This window comes from Mustelus asterias, chromosome 5, assembly GCF_964213995.1.
Source record: "Mustelus asterias chromosome 5, sMusAst1.hap1.1, whole genome shotgun sequence".
Classification (NCBI taxonomy): domain Eukaryota; kingdom Metazoa; phylum Chordata; class Chondrichthyes; order Carcharhiniformes; family Triakidae; genus Mustelus; species Mustelus asterias.
Window position 1 is genome coordinate 97799947 of NC_135805.1, and position 23584 is coordinate 97823530.

General features: G+C 44.9%; 1 protein-coding gene across 4 annotated transcripts in view; it reads left to right on the forward strand.

Moving 5' to 3' along the window:
- Window positions 1-23584, forward strand: part of klhl29 (kelch like family member 29) — a 423156-nt gene that overhangs the window by 262172 nt on the left and 137400 nt on the right. For 3 of the 4 annotated variants that reach the window (XM_078213081.1, XM_078213080.1, XM_078213079.1), the window contains one exon: window positions 8511-8588. The exons of the other annotated variant lie outside the window; for it this stretch is intronic. In XM_078213081.1, the coding sequence (XP_078069207.1) occupies window positions 8511-8588 (78 nt within the window). The remainder of the gene's footprint in view (window positions 1-8510; window positions 8589-23584) is intronic. 4 annotated transcript variants of the gene reach the window in all.

A 23584-nucleotide genomic window follows, 5' to 3' on the forward strand; every position in this document is an offset into this window, starting at 1 on the left:
CTTAATGCCCTTTTTGACTTGGTACATCATGGTCTACAGACTTGTAGAAGAAGTTGATAGTTGAGATATTGGGTTTTACGCAACTCTCTGTGCTTACAACTTTTAAACCATTTTTGAGAGAATTCTATTATTTTAAAGCAATGTTTTGAGAGCAGCCTTAATAAATGTCTCCTAAGTACAATCGTTCCTTCCTGTTTCAATTAAATTATTCAGCAGGTATTTGAGATAATTGGCAAGAAGTATCATTTTTGAAATACCAGGGCTTATTACCCAGGAAGGACAATGGTGATATTTTGCAATTTTTAATGAATTGCCTTTGTGGCTGCACAGTTTATTATCCTTAATCATCCTAAGTTGTATAACTGAAATTCCTGAATAGCGTCAGTGACCTACAAGTGCTTATCTATTACACTATTCACTGCTTATTTAAATATAGAACTTAATTGGTTGCAGGGAAGGCTGTTGAGTTCTTCATAATTTGCAGTAAGGTCAAGTGTTCATCAAGGAATTGAATCTGAAGCAGCAAGACTTCAATAAAGCAAAATTGTACACTAAATTATGAATCTAGAATGTAACTCTGTATATTCATAAAGAAGGCACCCAAAGGCAAAAGGAATGCATCTGTGAAATAGAAACCACTCTACAGGGGTAGAAAGAATGCTGGAAATCTGAAATTTAAAACAAAATGGTGAAAGGGATATACAACCAGGCAATCAAAATCTGAAACAAAAATAATTTTCTTCAAATCTGGGACAGCAGCTTATCTTACTCTTTAGTTTCTTAAAATGCTGTGCATTTTTGGCATTTCCTGTTACTCTTGAAACACCCTATTTCGACTTTTGCCTCAACTAATTTTAAGTATTATTCTTGACTGTCCTTATTCAACTTGTATTAAAAGTCTCATATATATAGAGCAACAAAAGCTTGATTTAAAATAATTGTGCCCTAAAAGAATCTATTTGCATATTCCTACATGCTAATCCATTGCTATATGTAAAATACCATACTTCTGAGTTGAATCGGTTGGAAGCATTTCCTCCATTTATCCGATAGAAAATTAGTTATTTTTGCCCTTCTCATTCATTTATAGGATTAAAAATGAGAGCTGATTTGCATTCGTACAGCACTGCTCATAAAAAAAATTCCCCCAAGGTGATTCAGAAATAAATAAATGCTGAGCTAAAGAAGGAAATACTAGCAAGAGTGGTTAAGTTTTAGCTATAGTGGTGAGTTTTGCTGATGGCTATAAAGGGAGAAGGAAGGGGGATGCAGGGTTTTAGGAAGGCAAATCTAGTGCATGGCTTCTTGGCAGATGCAGACATAACCACAAGCAGGAGGGTGAAGAGAGATATGGAGGCACAAAAGGCTAGATTTAGATAAATGAAGAGTTTGGGAAGGGTTGGAGTGGTTGTAGTTATACCTAAAGGAGTTTACGGAGATAAGGAGGGAAAAGATAATGAAAGAATTCAAAGCTCATGTTGAGATATTATTTTGGGAGTTTAGGCATCTGGGAGCCAAGAGAAGGAGCGATGGGCGATTTTTTTTTTCTAATTTTGTGTAAAATAGAAGCTGCAGCTCGGTTAAGCTGTAATTAGAATATGACGCAAATAATTGTGGACTGGTATTTGGATAATATGAACAAGAACTCATTTTTGATAGATAGGAATGTGGAGAGGAAGGAGGGAGAATCAAAAAAACGTTATATTTTCATCAGTTTTTAAAACACTTTCTTTCCTTAGTGAAGCAAAACCATAAATCTAATCATTTTTGTTCTGATATTCACATTGATGCCGAATGCTTTTGAGTGAAATTCTTCTGCTATTAATACTAAGTTTTAAATCAAGCAAACTTATTTTACAAGGAAATGCATTAAGTGTTCATTACGTGCATCATGTAATTTGCAGCCTATAAACCACTTGCTGGTGCAATGTTAACTATGGCAATGCCAAAAGAAATCAGGTGGAATTTTACGAGATTTTTTCGAAGTGTCCAGCTAGCGTGAAAAGGGGAGAGATCCTGTTCCAATTTTTGGACTCGTTTTCACTCCCAATCTTATGCACTCAGTCATTGAAAATATGGGCTAGACCATTTCTAGCCGCTAGAGGCAGTGGGTGGGGCTTAACTCGCTACACAACCTGCAGCTCAGATCGGAGCCACAAACTGCACATGTGCAGGAAAAACACCAAAAACAGCTGTTCTCCTGACAGATCCCCCTGCCTGCCCCCTCCTCTCAGGCCAGGTAAAGCCTCCCACGCCCGCTACAGACATTGGGGACCACCCCAACATTACTGACCCCCTTACCTCCCCCCCCCCCCCCCCCCCCCCCAACCAAGAACCGCCTTGCACATGGCCTCCTCATCACCCCCCTGGCCCCGATTGCTGAGTGACATGACCCTCTCTCTCCCCTGCCCAAGATCATCACAGAGGCACATTCCCCCATCAGCATATCTGCAAGTGCTGACTTGGCTTTCTCCCTCCTCTCCATGGTAACAAGGCAAACTGCATTGAACTCACTGAATGCTCTAATGGGTGTGTGACTCGCTCAAACTGCCTGCAGCTGATCTGCCCTAACAAGGGAGAGCTTGGATGGACAGACAGGCAGGCAGTGCAGGAAGAAATGACCTCAAGGAAGACAGCCCCCAGATCTTTGGATGCAGATCTTGACAGGTTGCTGGAGGCAGTGGAGACAAGGCGGGACATCCTCTTCTCCCAGCTGGACACCACTCCAGGGGAAGGGAAGGGAATGCAGGCTGGGAGGTCGTGGCAGCATGCGTGAATGCCAGGGCACTGGCCAAGAGGACCGGAAAGCAGTGCCGCAAGAATCTGAATGAGCTCATCTGGACAGCAAGGGTGAGTGTTTAACTTCATCGAACATCTTCCCTTGAATGATCCCCAGATCTCCCCATCCCCACCCCAGCCTGCATGCTTCCAACCTCTGACTCCCAAGCATCTCCCTCCCCTCCCCCCCCTCAAGAGTATCACAACCCTTTCTCTCTGAGGGCCACTCCCTGATACCCTCCAGGACTCGAGCCATCAGATTTTACATGCCTCCACAGGAGAAGAATTCCCATAATCACCAGGAGAGGGCAAAGGAGTGTGCCTGAGATCCGGATCATCGCCCCCTTTGAGGAGCGGGAACTGGAGCTTGCGGGAGAGGAGGGGATCCACACGGTAAGGGACAGCATGGCCGGGCTGGAGCATAGAAGTGAGCACCTGCCAATCCTCCACTCGTTGGAGATACCTGAAGTGAGTTGCATGCAGCCTAGATTCCTTTCCCTCCCTTGCACTTAACCATGTGTCCTGTGTGGCAGGGAGGGACCCCAACATGCTGGGGCCATTTGGCATCGCGGTCCCTACTGCTGCTCCCACCGATCCTGCCCCTTACAGGTCGGAAGACTCCTCGGAGGAAGCCGATGAAGGGACCTCCGACACCAGTTCTGTGTCAGCTTCCACCTCGCAGTTCACCATCCCAGAGACTCTCCCATTGGTGGGTCAAGTTAGTGGTGAGGCATCTGGGTCACTCGCTGGTGCGCACAACACATCTGCTGATGTACATTGGGTGGAGGACGGAACGTCCGAGGCCTCTGGCACCAAGGGGCCCGCCAGAGGCGAGGACTCAGCTGGCCCCAGGCTACATGTTGGGCCTCTGAGATCACTTCTCCCTCAGCTGCTGGAGAGGCAGCAACAGAGCCAGGGAATGCAGGAGGGGCTAACATCCACACCGGACCAACTGCAAGGCTGCTGGGAGGAGTCCCAAAGCCTTCAGACGGACCAGCTATTGCATGTCTTGCGTGGTTCCCAGGTCAACACTGCAAGGTGGCGTCCGCGATGGAGAGCCTAGAGCAAGAAATCATCACTAAGACTGGTAAGGTCCGAGCGATGGCCAAGTCACAGCAAGCCACAGCGGAGTCCCAGGGGGCCATGGCTGAGTCACAGCAGACTACAGCTGAGGGACTCAGCAGGCTTATTGAGATTCTGTGGCCCATGACTGAGAGGTTCGAGAGCTTGCAGGAGACCCAGCGGGACAGCGCTGAGACAGAGCAAGGCTGCAGCCTTTGAGAATGTGGCCCAGGCACAGAGGGCCATGGCTGAGGGGCTGCAGAGCATGGCCCAGTCTCAGAGGGCACTTGCTGTTGCCATTGATAGGTGGCATCCGACTCAGAGGGCCATCGCTGAGGGCTCGCCCACCATGGCAAGAACACAGATGGTCCTCCAGGACTACAGGGTCAGGTGATGCTGGAACTTCTGGAGCTTGCTGCGGAAGGACTGCTGTCCTATGGAATGACGCAGGGGCCCACAGGAACCCCAAGGGAGGAGGAAGGACTCGAACCTGTGCTGGGGCATTTCCACCCAGGAGACTGCGGCTGTGACTATATCTTCTGACTCCCCCCTTCCTGACACCAGGGTGTCAGGGGCAGTGGGATGAAGAGGGTGTCATGGATACATCCCTGACACCTGGAAACAGGCCAGGGCCTTCAAATTCCAGGCCCTCCAGAGGACGCCCGCCAAGAGCATCACAGGTCACAGGGCGCAGTCAACAGCTGGCCACCTCCACCTCCGATGTACATCCTGGGGAGACACCGAGATGTAGTGGTAGGCCATGTAAAGTTAAGAAGATGTAGTGGGACTAAGGTGGCACAGGTGAAGGGGAACACTGGTTAGATAGAATATTTAGACACTTTAAAATGTTTTATATTATCACTTATTTTGAAGGCGCTTTTTTGGCACTAATAAAATGTTATTTCACCACACACCTGTGAATAATTTGTCTCTGATTAGCCTCCAACAGGAATGAACTCACCATGACGGTCACCGAGTTGGTGTCAGTGAGGGAGGCCCCTCAGTGCACTGCTACTGTGAAAATCAAGGCGCTCAAATCTTTCACTGGTGACAGCGAGTGCCATGCATTGGCAGCGACTTACAGCATCTGCCATGGCACCCCCAGAACCCAGGAGAGATTCCCTCCTCCCCGCCCACCGCCACTTCCCCTCCCCCCAACCCACTTGCCCTGAGGCCATATATAGGTGTTTGGTGCTCCCTTACCCACCACTCAGATGTGGGCCCAGGTGCCAGTGTGGATGCGGAGCTCAGGTAGGAATCAGACTAGTTTGCACTAGGGCATCACTACAATGGCGCATAGCGAGTTGCTATCACCCTCATGCCTGCCACAGAAACTCACTAACAAAGTGTACCCAGGCCCACCACGGGCCAACCCTGCACCTTGGGCTCTCTGAGACATCGGAGCTCCTCAATATAAAATTGTCATGCACGCTGCCGGGGTGTTTGGCACAGACATGCATGATGTTCAGCTGATGCACACCAACAAACGTGCACACCAATCGCACATTTATTGAGTGGAAGCCCTTTTTGTTCATGAATCTTCCTGGCGTTTTCACTGGGGCCTTAAGGGCAAGTTGGGTGCAGTCTATAGCTCCCTGCACACTTTGCATTCCCGCAATGGCCACAAATCCTGCAGCCCGGGCTTCCTGCTGGGCCTGGTCCAGGTCAGATTTAATACACTGGCCAGACCGGGCATACAGTAACCACCTTCACACACTTGTGGACGGATGATTGGAAAATGCCACAAAGGTCTCCACTGGTGGTCCACTAGAAGGACCCGGTGGCGTAAAGGTTTAAGGTAGCCATCACTTTCACAGCCACCAGGGGTGGGTGCATGTCCTGACTCCGGCGACTGTCTACCTCTACTCCTGCAAGTAGTAAGGCCTGGGCCTCCTCTGCCAACAATTTATCCTCTTCCTCAACTTCAGCAGCAAACAAAAGAACAGCAAGATCAATGGGTGTCAGTTCAAAAGCCATTTTGTCAATCTGTAGGGGAGGTGGGGTTGGGGAAGGGGATAGACAGATGGAGAAGTTAAAGAACTCTTCTCATCCCTAGCCCAGCAGCACACACTCCCCACAATCCCCTCCACACAGCCCCCCCAGCAACGCACACTCCCCACATTTCCCCCCCCCCCCACATCCCCCCAGAATGGCAACACAGCCCCCTCTTCCACTACCATTCACAAAAACACACCCAGAACCCATGCAGTAGTGGCCCCAGACAGTGCTGCTTGACAAGTCCTGAGGCTGCAGCACTTCCACTTCAGAGAGTTTCCAGCCCATACACCACCAGCAACAGTGCTTGCTGCTGCCAGCACTAGGACCCAAAGTCAGCACTAAGACCTGAGGTCAATGCTCTGACCCGGATCCATGCTGAGAGTCCAAAGTCGGACCCTGTGAACAACAACAGCCCCCCACACACTCGCAGGCCCTCTGACCCAAAAAGCAACATGGCTGCCATGAAACAATCCCGCCCCCCCCCCTCAGCAGCACGGAGCAGTTTGAAAGCTGACACTTAGCTCCTTGCTCTCCCTCTCTGCTCAAGCACCTGAAACCGACTTTAATACATGAGGTGTTTTCCTCACCAATTCCAGCTGCAGTGAGCGAGGTGGTTAAGGCAGGTGAGATGAGACGATTGGGGGTGAAGCTTGCTAATGACATTGTGATGAATGCAAAATAGTGCAAATTGATGTTTTGGACGGGGTCCCGAGTGCATAATTTGTTTGTGTGGTTAAATGGGAATGGGCGTGAAAACGGGCGCCATTCCCGCTAGTCGCATCAGGTCGATTTTCCAACTTTTTCGCCGTAAAACGGGCACGATGAGGTCATAAAATTCCGCCCATCTTGTTTATGCAGTTTTAGATAAATTTCACAATAATATGAGAAGGATTTGGCTCTTTTACAGTTAAAATATAAATTCTGGTGAAATAAACAACAGTAGACAGTTGTATAACATGAAGAAAAGAACCGTGTCTGTTGAAGTCGTCGTGTGTGAGGAATTGTGAGAGTTATTGAAATTGAGTGAAATGAAGTGAGAGACACTGAGGGAAAATCATTGTTCACAGAGACTGACCTCACTGCTGACTAGCGTCTATCTTGTTTGATTTTAGAAATTATAAATGTTTAATAGTTGGCCTGCACCTCAAGTGTTTATATGATAATCGTGTATATAATTTAAAGCAAATGCATTATGATATAAATAAGCTTTTGGACGCACACAATGAAATGCTTGATCTGTCGACCAGAACACCAAATCCGGTGGGAAAGTACAGAAGTTGATATGACCAATTTTTGCAATTTTCTCTTGTGGGGCATTCACACGTCCTCAGGGACAAAGGTCAGGATAAAGGAATGGCAGCCATTCCATTAGGTTCTTGCCTCCCAAACAGTCTGGGTTTGTTTCAGGGCTTTCAGAGGGGACGTAGGTGGGTCCTGCTCATACTGGAAAGACTGGCCAATCACTGAGATGGAAATAGGGCTGGAGGAAACATTGCTGGCCACAGACTTTAACTTGCTGAGATTCCACACACAAGTTTCTCTGGTGTAGGACTGTTTAATGAAACCTGACACTTTGGACTTCTCTTGGGTCACCGCAGGCTGGAAGGTCAGTAATGGCTCCAAAGACAAGTGTACATATATTCATTGTAGTTTACGGGTGACTTACACTACTTAGGATTCTCCATCAGCTGCCAGAATTTCAGAATACCAATGCACAGGTAAGGCCTTATCAAACCTATCGCTGTGCTTAAAATTCTTGCTGTTTTTGAGGGGAAAGATTCAGCTTAGAGAGTGGGTCTGATAGTTGGGTGCAGCAAACCAGGATGATTATCTGAGAGGGGAAACAGTGGGACCCCTTAGCCGGGCACTGCTTTTGTCCAGTACTGGGGCAGGAGGAAAGTGGGTGAAGAAAATCAGTCCCGTAATAATGCCTTTCCCTGACCTCAGCTTCTAGCAGCTCCTTTTTTTAATTTCGCATTTAATATTGCTCAACAGGGACTAATGTATGAGTTTCACCATCAATTACTTTGGTGTTAGATGAAGCAATCTGCATTACTTTGCATAAGTTCAAAGTTGAAGTTGGGTTGCTAGGTACACCCCATTTATTAGATTCCAGTAATCAAGTGTAGGTTTGTCACTGAGCAACCAGAAGATTTTTTTTGCCCTTCCACTGAACTATCAGGAAGTGGATCATTATTTCACCCATTCTGACATGAAATCGAGATTACAACTCACCATGAAATTGCTGGTTAAGATTCAATAGACTGACCATAATCCATTATAATTCACAGTGCATTTCTTCCAGAACAGATATGACATTTGACTGTATTAAAAAGTTAACACTTTGTATCAGCTGGTTCTTATTTGCGTACTTTCAGTCACTTGTCATAACAGCGAGGAGTTAATTTCCAGGGCAAAAATAATAGTGATGCTTCCTTTGGAGTTGAACATCATTTTTTTTTAAAGGATTACTCATCCAAACCTAATTTGATCCAAATGTTTTGTAAATTAACCAGAAATGACTCATTCAGGTTTTCGGTATAGTGCAGTTTATCGCTCATCTGTAGCTAAGACATGTGGAGTTGATCATGTGACAACAGTTTGATGACCTCATCACAAAATAACTCTGAGTCATTTGTGTCTTTTGACTTTGCCCTGGAAAACCTCTGGAGGTGATCGACGCGAGTCCCCTGTCAGCACCATGGACCAAGCTCAGCCCAGACTTGACACCACGGAGGAACTTCAAACAGGTGAGGTGTCTTTAGCTGATCAGGGACTGAGCCTCCAGCAAGTTGCTCACCTTGGGTGGTTCAGGTCATCAGCCATAAGCAGCATTGGTAACTGAACGGCAAAATGGCCGTGAATGGCCTGTAGATAAGTTCTCTGGCCAGATCCTCATCGATATAACTTGCCACCTCAGACTCGGTGATTCTTCTCCTTGGTTGGCCATCTGTACAGTGCGCAGCCACACAACAACCGCCAGTATAACTTCCTCAGCAAAGATTGGATAGAACTCTGAAAAGTAGGTTAGAAGTAGGATTTTGCCTACCAATAATCCAACGTGTGTTTCTTGCATTCACCTTTATAGAAGATTTGATGGCAAAAGATTTAGCTTTCATAGCTCCTCAATCCTCACATGTAAATATTTTGCTGTTCTTAAATATTCAAGCACAATTTGATGCTGGGCTCAGAAGGCAAAATATCTTCCCATTAGTTCCCAAACGACCATCATAGGCCTAAGAACAGCAGACCTGGGATTGAAAGTTTGCTGGTAAATTATTTCTCACCCCTCCCACGCACCCTCTATCCCTGGTTATTTCAGGTAAGAAGTTAAGATGTACACGCTCAGAGTTTTGCTGTGATGAGTGGAGTTAATAAAATTCAGTTTCTCACTAAATGAACCGTGACTATGTTAATGAGCTATTCAAGCTTGCTAAGATATATTTAGAAACTTGGAGCAGAATCTGCTGTCCTGTTGTAAAATTATTCATATAGAGTAGGGCACAAAAAATGCAATTATGTTCTCAGCTATCGCTGGGATCTACAGGCTCACAGCATAATATACATATGTCCAATGTATTGCCATATGCAAACTGGACTTAACCACAGTTTCCTTTTTGCGAAGCATCATTATTCCTTTATACAGAGGCTGCTGTCAACTCTGCCAAGAAGGTGATGTCGTCCTCCAGAAGTCCTTTATTGTAGCTTTTTCACTTAAACATTACTAGTTCTGTGATCGGCAATCTAAGATCCTCCCTCCATTTTTGATCGCTTTTTCTAATCTTCCTGCCAGTTGTGAAAATCTATTAAAAAGCCCATATAAAAGCAGTAGTAACCTCTTCAGTTTTGTTTGTCCATTTTGGACTTCTAAATTACTATCTCGCCAGTGCCTATGTTGGATTCCCAAGAGTATTCAGAGTAAGATGTGTTTGAGTTAGAGACAGATAGCAGGAAAAAAAATTACGCTATAAGAGTGTAAGAATATAAGTTGTTAAAGAAAAGACAAAATACTTGTATGTAGAGGATCAGTTGGAAACTATGTGAGCTGAATTGCCTGAAGCAAGTTAACAAGCTGGCAGAATATGGTGTTAACAGTAACACAAAATGCTACAGACACTCTGGCAGGATAAGGGCAGTTACAACATAGGGCAATGTTTCATGGCGGCAATGGATCTCGCCCACGAGTGAGAGCTGGTGAAAATTCTGCGCCACTTTCTTTGGGGAAGGTCTGCCAAATTAAGTGCCATATCAGGTAATTAAGAAAGCAGCAGTGGGCCTTCCCTAGAATCAAGGACCTTGGAGGTGGATGTCCCACCCATTGCTAGACAATCAGAGGCCGGCAGCTCTTCATTGAATGACAGCACTACTGGGTGGAGGCAGTGGGTGCTGCTGGTACTATATCCCCTGAGGCTTAGGATCACGGATGAACCCAAGCACAGGTGAGTGAGGGCAGGCAGGTGGTCGTGGGAGAGGGGGGCAGTGTGAGTGTGGGAGTTGGTAGCAAGGGCTGTCCCTGGCTCTCAGTGCCCTCCCATACCTCACTTCCTGATTCAATACCTTTGAACAAGGGAGCCCGCACTCAACTCCGACAGGTTTTGCCAGGCTCCCTGAATGGTGGGTCCCCTGGCCACCACCATTGGTTGAATGCCAGTGGCAGCGGAGTAAGACTCCTCCTGGGTGGACAGTAATTGCCCACTTAAGGGCTTCAATTAGCAGCAGGACAGGATGGCCAACCAAAGGCCACAGACTTAATTGGGGTGGAGATGGAAAGGTGGCGGGGTTCCCAACAAATGATTTTTTTAAAACTTACTATTTTACGCCTTTTCTAGTCCTGATGTTGAAGTAAAAATGTTGAAAATCTGACTCTCGCCCACCTCTAACCTACCTAAACATCCAGAGTTTAACAGAAGTGGGACAAGAGGTGGGCAGCCAATCCACTCCCAGGAGGTGGGTATTCAATTTAAACATTTTAATGAGATTGAACTCTCTGATTTAACACATTTTACAGGTTTTACACTGCAAGGCTGGGTTTGCCAGCTCTCAGGCAGCTTAATGGAGGCAAATTCAGCTTGAGAAGAAAGTAGCTGTCTTTGCTGCATGGCTTGTGGACCAGAAGCAGCAGGAGTGCATTCCCCACCTGACACCCCACCCCAGCTTTCCAAGATCACCCTGTTCCCCCATCTGACACCACCCCATACAAAGACCTCTAAGGTAAAGGGATTGGAGCCAGCCCTCTGCCCAGTGTTGAGGATTTGGATCTACCCTTTCCTGTGGCTTGCTCCTGTGTGCTCAATTAGGCCATAGGTAGGAAAAGACGCAAGCTGTGCTGCAAGCTTATGGGTTTCCCATTCAAAACATCACCCCATCCTGTTCACATAACCCACCCCTATCAATATCCAGATCGGGCATGCAATGTGGGCCAACATTTGTTGTTCATCCATAATTACTCTTGCTAGCCCATTTCTGTGGGTAGTTAAGAGTCAACCACATCGCTGTAGATCTGGGGCCAGATTCTCCAACCTTGTCTCCAACCTTGCTTGCAGTCGGGATTCTTCCATCCTGCTGCAATGAACGGAAATTTGGCTGAGCGCCAAATTCTCTGTCCTCCCTGGAAGTGGCAGTGGGGCATGATTGGCTGGAGAATTCTGGCCCAGGACTCAAATGTAACCGAGTCTAGGTGACAATGGCAGATTTCCTTCCCAAATTAATGAACCAATTTGGTTTTTATGACAATCACACTAGTTTTATGGTCGACATAAGTCTTTTAATTCCAGAATTTTATTGAATTCAAACATTGCCATGATGGGATTCAAGCCCAGCATTACTTCGGTCTCTGGATTGCTAGTCAAGTGACGTACAATAAGCTGCTGTCCCTCCTGAATGATTCCCTTTTATACAGTAACAGAAGTGGTTTTATCAGAAGTATGGTATTCCAAAATTCCAGAATTAATGAATCCAAAGTGGCAGTTGAATTCCAGATGTTTTAAATATTCCATAAAATGTAGTTGAAGTTAAATAATGGGCATCTATTTGCATCTGCTACATCTATGGGTAATGTATAATTTGATCCATGACGTGGAGATGCTGGCGTTGGACTGGGGTAAACACAGTAAGAAGTCTCACAACACCAGGTTAAAGTCCAACAGGTTTATTTGGTAGCAAAAGCCACTAGCTTTCGGAGCGCTGCTCCTTCGTCAGGTAAGTGGGAGTTCTGTTCACAAACAGGGCATATAAAGACACAAACTCAATTTACAAAATAATGGTTGGAATGCGAGTCTTTACAGGTAATCAAGTCTGAAAGGTACAGACAATGTGAGTGGAGAGAGGGTTAAGCACAGGTTAAAGAGATGTGTATTGTCTCCAGCCGGGACAGTTAGTGAGATTTTGCAAGCCCAGGCAAGTCGTGGGTCTTACAGATAGTGTGACATGAACCCAATATCCCGGTTGAGGCCATCCTCATGTGTGCGGAACTTGGCTATCAGTCTCTGCTCAGCAACTCTGCGTTGTGTGTCGTGAAGGCCGCCTTAGAGAACCCTTACCCGAAGATCAGAGGCCGAATGCCCGTGACCGCTGAAGTGTTCCCCAACAGGAAGAGAACACTCTTGCCTGGTGATTGTCGAGCAGTGTTCATTCATCCTTTGTGAATGGCCATTGGTCATTCACAAAGGATGAATGAACACGGCTCAACAATCACCAGGCAAGAGTGTTCTCTTCCTGTCGGGGAAAGCTCGACAATCACCAGACAAGAGTGTTCTCTTCCTGTTGGGGAACACTTCAGCAGTCACGGGCATTCGGCCTCTGATCTTCGGGTAAGCGTTCTCCAAGGCGGCCTTCATGACACAGGACAACGCAGAGTCGCTGAGCAGAGACTGATAGCCAAGTTCCGCACACATGAGGATGGCCTCAACCGGGATCTTGGGTTCATCTCACACTATCTGTAAGCCCCACGACTTGCCTGGGCTTGCAAAATCTCACTAACTGCCCGGTCTGTAGACAATACACATCTCTTTAACCTGTGCTTAATGCTCTCTCCACTTACATTATCTGTACCTTTAAGACTTGATTACCTGTAAAGACTCGCATTTCAACCATTATTTTGTAAATTGAGTTTGTGTCTTTATATGTCCTGTTTGTGAACAGAACTCCCACTTACCTGACGAAGGAGCAGCGCTCTGAAAGCTAGTGGCTTTTGCTACCAAATAAACCTGTTGGACTTTAACTTGGTGTTGTGAGACTTCTTACTGTAATTTGATCCAGTCAGTGTAGCTGTTAACTAATGACCACAACAATTTGCATTTATAAAGTATCAATTTCCCAGGGTACCTCCCTGGAACATTACAAAATATAAAACCAAATCACTTGGAGATATTAGGTTAGATGACCAAAAGCTTGTTCAAAGAAGTAGGTTTTAGGGAGGAAAGCAATGCAAAGCAACATGGGGAAGAAATCTGAGAGCAGAGGCCCTGGACAACTAAAGGTGCAGCCACCAAAGGAGGAGAGATTAAAATCTGAGATGGCCAGATTAAAGGAGCGTAGATACCTAAAGGCTTGTGGAACTGGAGGAGATTACACAGATCAGGAGGGATGAGGCCTCGGAGGGATTTGAAAACAAGGATGAGAATTTTAAGATCGAGATGTTCTTGACTTGGAACCCCGCAGAGATTAGCACACACACGGATGATGCGGTCTTAGTGTGGGTTAAGATACAAGCAGTGGAGTTTGCAAAGAGTAGAATATGGGGGACCAACCAGGGTGCCTTGGAACAGTCAATTCTAGAGGTAATAAAGTCATGGATGAGGGTTTCAGCAGCAAATGAGTTGCGATAGGAAAATGTTGGGCAATGTTATGGAGATGGAAATAGGTGGGATTAGTGAACGCATGAATTTGAGGTTGGAAGCTCATTTCCGGTTCAACGTCACAAAGATTGTGAGCAGACTGGCTTCATCCAGACTGTTGCCAGGGCAACTATGGAGTCAGTAGCTAGGGATTGGAATTGGGAATGGGGGCCGAAAACAATGACTTATTTTTTCCCAATATTTAATTGGAGGAAATTTCTGCTCAGTACTGGATGCCAGATAAGCCGTCTAATAATTTAACAATGGTGGAGGAGTTGAGAGAGGTAATGGTGAGGGGGAGCTGGGTGTTGTCAGCATACATGCGTAAACTAACACTGTGCTTTCGATTACACTGCCATTGAGCAGTATGTAAATGAGAAATAGGAGGGAGCCAAGAACAGATCCTGCAGGGACAGCAGGAGTAACTGTGAATGAACAAGAAGAGTCCATTCAGGTGCACTGCACCATCTGGATTTCACTGTAAGTGAGCTTACTGGAAATTGCGGTGTTACATGTCCCTCAAAAGCAACAAACTTCTCAACATTCCCACTATTGGGACTGCAAAATCTAAGCCAATATTTGTGGGTCTCAGCCTATGTACTGCTTCCTCCCTGTTCTCCAAATTATTTTTCACAAAGTGTTCCTCGAGTGCATAGGAGAGCTGCATGTTTTTTTATTCTTTACTCACCAGATTTAAGTGGCAGTGGCAAAGTTGCATTTATCCCTAAAGGATGTCACCAAATAATGGACTGAGATGAGTGTATAAGGTAAAAGCAGTTATGAAACAGATGAGAAGAATGATAATGGAAAATTAAGTTGGGTAGCAAGGAATGTTGAAAGGAATGTCAGGCATTTCAATAAATATATTTGCGGGTCAGGCAAAAACAAATAAATGATGGGGCCATTCAAATGTAACAGGCACCCTGGTTGTTAGATTTGTGCATGCTTTTCTTGTTTCTTTTTATATTCCAGCAAGAAAAATGTGGTGAATGATTACAACATATAGGTTTGAGATTAAAATCATGAGGTTGGAGAGTGGTAGATCTCATTAAACTCCTGCTGACTTTAGTAAAATTGGTGGATTTGTTTGTTCTGCATCTGGAACTCTCCAGACAGACATCACTTAAAATGGGATTTTTGAGTTGTTTAGAAGTTCATATGTAGGCTGCCATCAGATGAAACAGGATTTTGGAACACATGTTAATATTGTAATCTTGCCCACTTGGATCCCATCATTGAGCTCTCAATAAACCATTAGGGTCAGTGATGCCATAACCTTCACAATGATCTATGAACGCATCATTGAACACATGTCAACCTTTATGACAGTGCAGTGCAAAGCTGCTGCTGGCTTTAACTAACTATTATACCTAACCCTTCGAGGGAACTTACAAGGAAAGTAGAATGTATAGTATATATTAAACAAAACCTAATGTGCAAGAATTTACAGAACCCATTTGGCAACACAGGTGTCTCCTAACTTTAAAATCATTCTATGACAATTTTAAGAAGTTCCCAGGAGTGGAACTGTTAAAATGTGGCTCAGTTCCACTCTACAGTGCTATACCACTCCTGAGATCCTGCATCAGACGAAAACCTAATTCCTGAGTTAGATCACTTCTGCGCTGTTGTAAACCCAAAAATATGTTGCAATTTAGCAACTGTTGTAGGGCAAATGTCTTAAACTGAGTAACTGAAGAAATCATAAATTCTTTGCATGTCAAAACTTGATTTTCCCTGCCAAGCCAGATATCTTACAGCAATAAATTAAGGCCCTTGTTTAGTCTTTGGAGCTGATTGCAATTTGTCAAAGATGAGCAACAATTCATTAAATTATATTATTGTACAGTCAACTGGTAGTCTTCAATTGAAACGGAAATGAATTAAACTCACACACTATGTTATTTTATAATAATTAAGTCCTTTGGAACATGACTTGAAAAGTGTAATGGCTGCTGAAACAAACATCAGATGAAACTGGTTTTGGGGTAAATGGATAGCCTTCTCAAATATTGCATTGGAGAATTGCCGATTGTTTTACCAAGCTTTTCACAAAGCTGAGTGTGTGCTTTCAGTGAAAATGTGAGTTCAGTGAAAGATGAGTCATAATTTCTTGTATTTATGGCTGAAGAATCAAACTTTAATTTGACCAGTTTAGATATTGGCTTTCTCACATAGTACATCCTGCTAGAAAAATAATCTATTTTATCAAAACAAAATTAGAAACTGCAAGTTACTTATCACGCCATTACATGTAAAGGCATCAGGTGAAATTATGTATTTTTTACAGTTTATGGGAGTGCTAAAAAACTTGTTTTGCCTTTTTTAATTTGAAGTGAAAATATCAGCTGGTTAGATCCTGTATGTCGGTTTATCAATTTAACTTTCTGAAATTATCTTAAATACCCTTAACACTTAGCACCAATGCAAATGGAAGATGAAAATCTGTAGCAATTAAAATAATATTATAAATGTACAGAAGTTGTAAATCTGTGAACCACAATCCTGAAATTTGTGTGGTCAGTGAGAAGCCATTTAATTTGCATGAAGCTGGCAGGAGACCACCACTGAGGTACTTAGCACCTCTGAGAGGGTAGGGTAAAATTGTGCACAGCAGCAACCCCCCCCCCCAAAGACTCCATGAAACCCGTCCTCAGTCCCCTTTATGAAGAGTCCAATTTCGTTAAGAAAAATGTCTGCAGTTTTTTGAGGTCTGGACTACTTGGTGGGCCTGCTTCTGCTCATTAGATTGATTTAACTCACCTATCCCAGGACCATAGCTGCCGAGTCCCAACTGTGACGGAAAAGCAAGAGCTCTCAGTTTAGAGAGTTTTATCCCCAGGGAGGCCCATTGATGTGATTTGCATTAAGGAGAGACAAGAGGATCCACCCCTTACAAGGTTGTCTTGAAATGTCAGGGACCTAATGAGATCTTCTGGTGGACTCCCCAAGGAAATTCAGGGCCTCGGTATTTAGAATAAATGTATTTTAAATTCTTGCAATACTTGTATTTTTAATAGTGCCTGCATTGCTATGTTTGCTTTCATCTCATGACATTTCTGACTGCTTTTTAATGATTTTAGTAACCTTCTTTTATTAACAGCCTTTGCTGAGATACGTTTAGTGGTGAATTGCTCAGGTTTCTCATTTAAATTCTGTACTTGCTACTCTTGTCCACTCAGTGTGATCCCCTGACTGATAATGTAAGGCAGCAATTAAATTCTCAATCCCAAACTGCCAAAATGAGGAATGCTGTTTTGTAAATAATTTCCGGAGGTGTTAGAAGTCCGTGTATTTGAGTGCTGGGATTGAAAATTCCACAATATCACTGACCTTGTTGGTGGAGACTGACACTGATAATGACAGTCCAGGTTACTGCTGGAAAAAAACGCAAATGTTCTGGATAGAATTTTTTTTTTTTTAACTGTTTTTGGAGAATATGCACAGTGTTGAATCACTATTCAACAGCCATTGGATCACAGTGTGTGTCATCAATCCTGAATAAATGTTATTTTTGTGCTAAAAGTGATAAATATGCTTTTGTCAAATGAAATAGAAATTTTTTTAAAAAAGCTTTTTTTGCACTGCCTTCATCAAAGGGAGCCTTTGTTTAATAAACCTAGGAATTCCACAAATCTGTTTAACATTCGGAAATTTGAAGTAAAATGTTCACTCATTTGTTCCAGAGGTCTATGGCTGAAAATTTACCAGTCCTTTGGCAACAGGCTGAGATAAGGCAAGTCTGCTCAATTGGCACAGAAAGACATCAGAGGGGGTATCCAACATTCTCCTGCCACTCTGCCATTTTTCCAATGGTGGGAATGTTGGCAGATCAGCCATCCACCAAGGAGCTCAGTTGATTTGAGGGATCACCCAGTGAAACATGGCAGCCACCCAGCCCTCCTTCTAGGGCACCCATGGTCCATGGAGGGTCCCCCATTGGCAACAGCTACTCGTTTGGCAACAGTGCTGGCAGTACTTAATGACATCCCATTTCCCCTGCCCTGGCATTCCCCAACCTCACTTTCATCCCACCTCAAGGGCACACAGCCCTCTCATTGCAGCTGCAACTTCAACACTTGCCATCTCTGGGGTGCAGCTGCTAACCTGCCGGCCTTCTGATTGGGCCGGCATGTCTTAGGAGGGATTTGCAGGGGCTGGGGGAAGCATTCTTCATTAAGTGGTGGCACCAGGAGAAGGTGTTTAATTGGCCAGTGGCATTATGCCTTCTAGTCACATCACTGACCAATGCATGGCCACCTCATGGTTTCAACCCTGGCAGTGAGACACCTATGGTCCCAGAGTCCTGTGACTCTGAAAAATAAGGAATATGATTACTTTTATGTATATTCTGTGTGCAACACAACTTCAGATAATACATTTCCATCCCTTTCCCTTTCTACTCTGAAGTCATCAAAGGACTGGCTTGGTGTCTGATATTCTTGAAAATTATTTACAGGTCAACAGTATCACTTCTGGAAATTAATTTTGAATCTTTGGGGTGTGAGCTCTAGCTGTTTTGGATCATGACACACCAATATCTAGACACAAGTTGTGTAATGATGCTAAAATCCCTCCAGAGAAACCAGTACGTTTTCACTACAAATCTTACAACAGTCTGCTAAAAAGAAAATCAAGAGGTTGTGTTTCATGTGCCATATAAGGGGGTGTGGCCTAAACACGCCGGCAAACAGTCCAAGCCAGCACCCACCTACCCCACTGCACCACCCCCTGCAGTGGCAAACTGTGCCAAGGGATAGTGCTGGGGCATGGCCAGGCCACTGCCTGACCATGTCCCTCTCCCCCACGGGCAATCCTTACCTTTACAACCCCGAGGAAATCCCCCCCCCCCATTACCAGATTCACATCGATGTGAACCTGTTGTAAACTGTGCCAGCATGACGTCACAACAGCACCCGCTGAATATTCGGCCAGGGGGCAGTCCCGGAGAGAGTGCTCACTAATGACATGCTAATATATTAAAATTAGCTTTCCGAGGTAGTTTATTGGTGTCACAAGTGGGCTTGCATCGGCGCTGTGGTGGGGTTGCTGTGGGAATCCCCTAGTTAACACACTCCTTTAAACTTCTCAAGGGCAATTAGGGCAGAGCAATAAATGCTAGCAAGTGATGTGCACATGCCATGAACAAATACATTAGGATGGCATGGTGGCACAGTGGTTAGCACCGCTGCCTCACAGCGCCAGGTACCTGGGTTCGATTCCCGGCTTGGGTCACTGCCTGTGCGGAGTCTGCCTGTCCTCTTCATGTCTGCGTGGGTTTCCTCCGGGTGCTCTGGTTTCCTCTCGCAGTCTGAAAGATGTGTTGGTTAGGTGCATCAGCCATGCTAAATTCTCCCTCAATGTTCCCGATCAGGTGCTGGAGTGTGGCGACTGAGGATTTTCATGGCGGCTTCATTGCAGTGTTGATGTGAGCCTACTTATGACATTCATAAATAAAACCTTAAACTTTAATCTGAGACAGTGAGCCTTGCTCCTAGTCTCCCCAGCCAGGTGAAACCTCCTCCCAGCATCTACCCTGTCAGGTCCCTTCAGAATTTTATAGCTTTCTCTGAGATCACCTCTCATTCTTCTAAACTCTAGGGAATGCAGTTCTGCCCAACTTCATTTCTCACCGATAGCCTATCCCCTCATCCCAGGAATTAGTCTAGGAAACCTCTTACTGCACCCCCTCAACAGCAGATTTGCAGAGACACGGGTTCAATTCTGGCCTTGAGTAACTGTGGATTTTGCACATTCTCCCCGTGTCTGCCTGGGTTTCCCCTGGGTGCTCTGGTTTCCTCCTCCAGTTCAAAGATGTACAGGTGGATTGGCCATGGTAAATTGCCCCTCAGGGCCCGATTTTACCATTTTGATTCTAAGTGCTGAATCTGGGCGCAATTCAGATCCGACTTTGGAAAACTGCTCTCAGGCGCCCCCATACGCATTTAGCCTGAAAAAAAAAATTGCGAGTCTGAATCACACTGTGGGCGGGGCCTAACACGCCCAAAACGCTGCAGCTCCGATCGGAGCATTGAACTGCACATGCGAAATGAAAGAAAATGTGAAAAACGCGTCCCTGTCACCGCTCCTGGGCCACAAAAAGCGGATGAAGCGGCCCGGGAGCGATGCCCTCACAGACATCACCCCACCCCACAACATAACTGTCCCCCTTATCCACCCACTACCCAGACCGATCATGACCCTCTGCCTCATTTCACCCCCCCCCCTCCCCTGCCGATCGAACGCAGAGTGGCAGCGGTCCCCCTTGCTCCCCCCCCCCCCCCCAGAGATCCCCCCCCCCCCCATCAGAGAATGATCTGGCCTCCCTCCTCCTCCCCCTACCAGAGAGCAATCGGGCCTCCCCCCCCCTCCGCCCCCAGAGATACATCTGACCCGCCTCCCCCTCCTCCCTACCAGAGAATGATCAGGCCTCCCTCTTTCCCCACCCCCCCCCCAACCCAACCGCAGAATGATGTAGCCTGCCTTCCAATGCCCCCCCTCCCCCAACCCCCTCCAACCCGATCTGAGTCAAAGAGCCGCCGGAAGCTCTGAACTTACCACTTCAGAAGCTGGAGCACCTGAAACAGACCTTTGCCGAGCAGGTCTGTTTCATGCCGAATCTGGACGGGCGAACGTGATGGTAAACGGGGAAGTGCTGATAAAGTTGGGCGGGCAGCCCATTAATTCAATTTACATGCATGCAAATGTATTTAAATCGCCGTTGCGCCGATTTCGGGCGCAGTTCAGATCGCGGCCATTTTCGGACCTTGGTAAAGTGGGCATCTGCGCGGGCACGGATCGTGCTAATTGCCTCATACCCGACTTTACCAAGTTTTTGTGTCCAAAAATGGGCGCAACGCAATGGTAAAATCAGGTCCTTAGTGTCAGGGAGATTAGCGGGGTAAATACATGGAGTTACGGGGATAGGGCCTGGGTGGGATTGTGGTTGGTGCAGACTCGATGGGCTGAATGGCCTCCTTTTGCACTTTAGAGATTTATGAGGTCCTGTGGCACGTTTCATGTCACTCCACCGGCAGGGGCCAGTAACATTGGAACTAGGGAACTTGCCAGTGCGAATCGCGCTCTCTGGATTTTGAGCACATCCCACCATTCCCGCAGACAAAGTGTGGGCTCAAAATTGCCCCAAGGAAAACACACCAGAAGTTCTACATGACTTTTTACATTTCATGCGAACTGTGTGAAATTTTTTCTGCTGTGAATCATGACACTATGAAGCAGATTGTAATGTTGCAATGTAGTTTTTATGAATTCCAATGGACAGTTTTGCCAGCAACTCATCAGCATTCATGGCAAGATATGCTTATAGTGTGTATGTGGGGGTGGGGGGTGTGGTGGAGGGGGGGGGGGGGGGGGGCGGCGGGAAGTGTTGGGGGATGTCAACTTGTATCTGTGTGAAATGCAGCATAAATTGGCTGGACCCAGCGTGCATCTTATTAAAATATTTGTCATTAATTACCAGAAAAAAAACACTGCTCAGTATGTAAATATCTCCTTATGAAGTACCGAAAAGTAAGGGAGTGATGACTATAATTAACATGGGGCTGACAGGCCGCAAGGCTAACACGAGAAATAGAAATATCAGTAATGTGATGTACATTACTCACTTGAGGTTGAGCATTGCTGATGACAGTGTTGAGGGAAACTTACCCTTCATCCAACCCTGCCCTTTCCAAGCTGAAAATGTTAGGTTCGGAATATGTTACAAAATTCTGTGTGTTAATTCTCTCATCAGTCATTTCTCACCACAAGGAGCACAGCATATCTTTTCCCAATTTAACTGTGGCCCCTCACCCCAAAGATATATATAGTAGGCCTCGTGCATTAATATAATAAATAACCATTGTTCTCAAGGGCACCAGTGCTAAAACGGTGCCAAAAGATTTAGAACATTAAAAATGCAGAATGACAAGAGACTTTTTAGCCTATTATGCGCACTGTAATGGAGATATTATTTGCAGGAGCTGTTTCAGAGGAAGGAAGCATTTAGCATTACAATACTATACAGAAACAATCGATGGGAATTTATGACCTTGCTCATCCTGAAACTGTAATATCCCGCCAGAGGTCAATAGACCTTCCCATGTTCTGCCCCGCGCCCACTCCGATTCCCGTGGTGGACGGGGCAGTAAAATTCCAGCCAATATGATGATTTTCAGATGCAACAACAATTATTACACAGCGCACATTATTGTATTGCAGTCCCAACCAGAAATTCCCACCCAAATTCATCAGAAGTTTGACTGCCTTCTTTGAACTTTTTATCCTGCCAGAAAATCCTGGTCTTTGTTTAAAGAAAACAAAGAAAATTTTGCCAATAAAACTTGAGGACATATACCACTTTCAGGCAAATTGTTGCCTTTAATAAAATAAAATTTTCAGCAGGACCAGCCAGAAGTAACCAATAGTACCATTCGTGGGCAGTCAACATGGGTAACTCTAACATAGAGATAGGGAGACTTAGATGATTTGTCTAATTACTGTTAATTTCAGAAAAAAAGAAACATTTTATTATATGATCATTTTCTTTCATTTTTGTATCAATATGTAATATAGTATTTTTAACAAGCTTTCCTTTCCTATCCCATTAAGTAATGCTCAACTTTTTCACACAAAGGCTTACTGAAATAACCCATGTTACTGTGTTTTACAAGCAACATAACTTCATGCTACATTTATATTTTGTTAAAAATCTTGGGAGGTGAAATAGTCTATTCCAACAGTATAAAATGGGCTCGTAGTGAATTGACAGTGCATTCTTCACCATGCCATTTCTCTTTAACTTGGAAAATATTGTCAAGATTTTTAAATTCAAATGAGTAAAAGCAGCAGTGAGTCTCCGGAAAGGGGTTGAACAATCATTCTGTGAACAAGTCAGTTTTGCTCCGAGCAATTTTCCTCCCTCATGTCTGTGTGCACTTTCTGTCCACACTAACCCACTTCCTGTTATGTTTTTTGTCACACTTTCATGTCAACGAGAGATCAACTAGTATCGGGGGTAAGCACACCAAGGTTTTCTCTTTCTTCATTTGTTCAACACTAACTCATGTTCATTGTGTTGGCAAGTTAGTTAAAAGAAAAGAGCACAAAGTGGTGTTTTTGGAGCTGTTAACTGGAAATCTGGAACGCCTAAACACAATTTATTTTGATGAATGTATTTTAAATTGGCATCAAGAGAAGGGAATTGAGTTCAGTGAGAGCTAAGAATTATTTTCTTACACTGGCTGTATTTCAGACTCAGGAAGCAAACTTTATTTAGATCAGTCTCCATACATTGGCTTTCTGTCATCGTACATCTGATTAGAAAAATAACATAAATGTAATCTATTTTAACAAAACAAATATTGCACCAATAGAAGCATAGTTTTTATTGCGAAGGGGATGGAGGGATGGAATGTAAAGGCCGGGAGATCTTGTTACAACTGTACTAGGCCTTGGTGAGACCACACCTAGACTATTGCATAGAGTTTTGGTCCCCTCATTTATAGTGGGATATACGTGTATTGGAGAAAATTCAGAGCATGTTCTCTAGGTTCATTCCTGGGATGAAGAGGTGGTCTAATGAGGAAACGTTGAGCAGATTGGGCTTGTATTCATTGGAGTTTAGAAGAATGAGAGGTTATCTTATTGAAACATTTAAAATTCTGGGGGTGTTTGACAGGGTAGACTCTGAGAGGATGTTTCCCTGGTTGAGGAATCTAGAACTAAGGGGCACAGTTTCAGAATGAGGAGTTTTCCATTTAAGGTGGAGTTGAGGAGGAATTCCTTATCTCCTCTTTCTGGAATTCTTTACGCCAGAGAACAGTGAAGACAGGGTCATTGAATATACTCAAAGCAGAGTTTGACAGATTTTTGATCTACAAGTCAAGCATTTTTGGGGTTGCAGGGAGGAA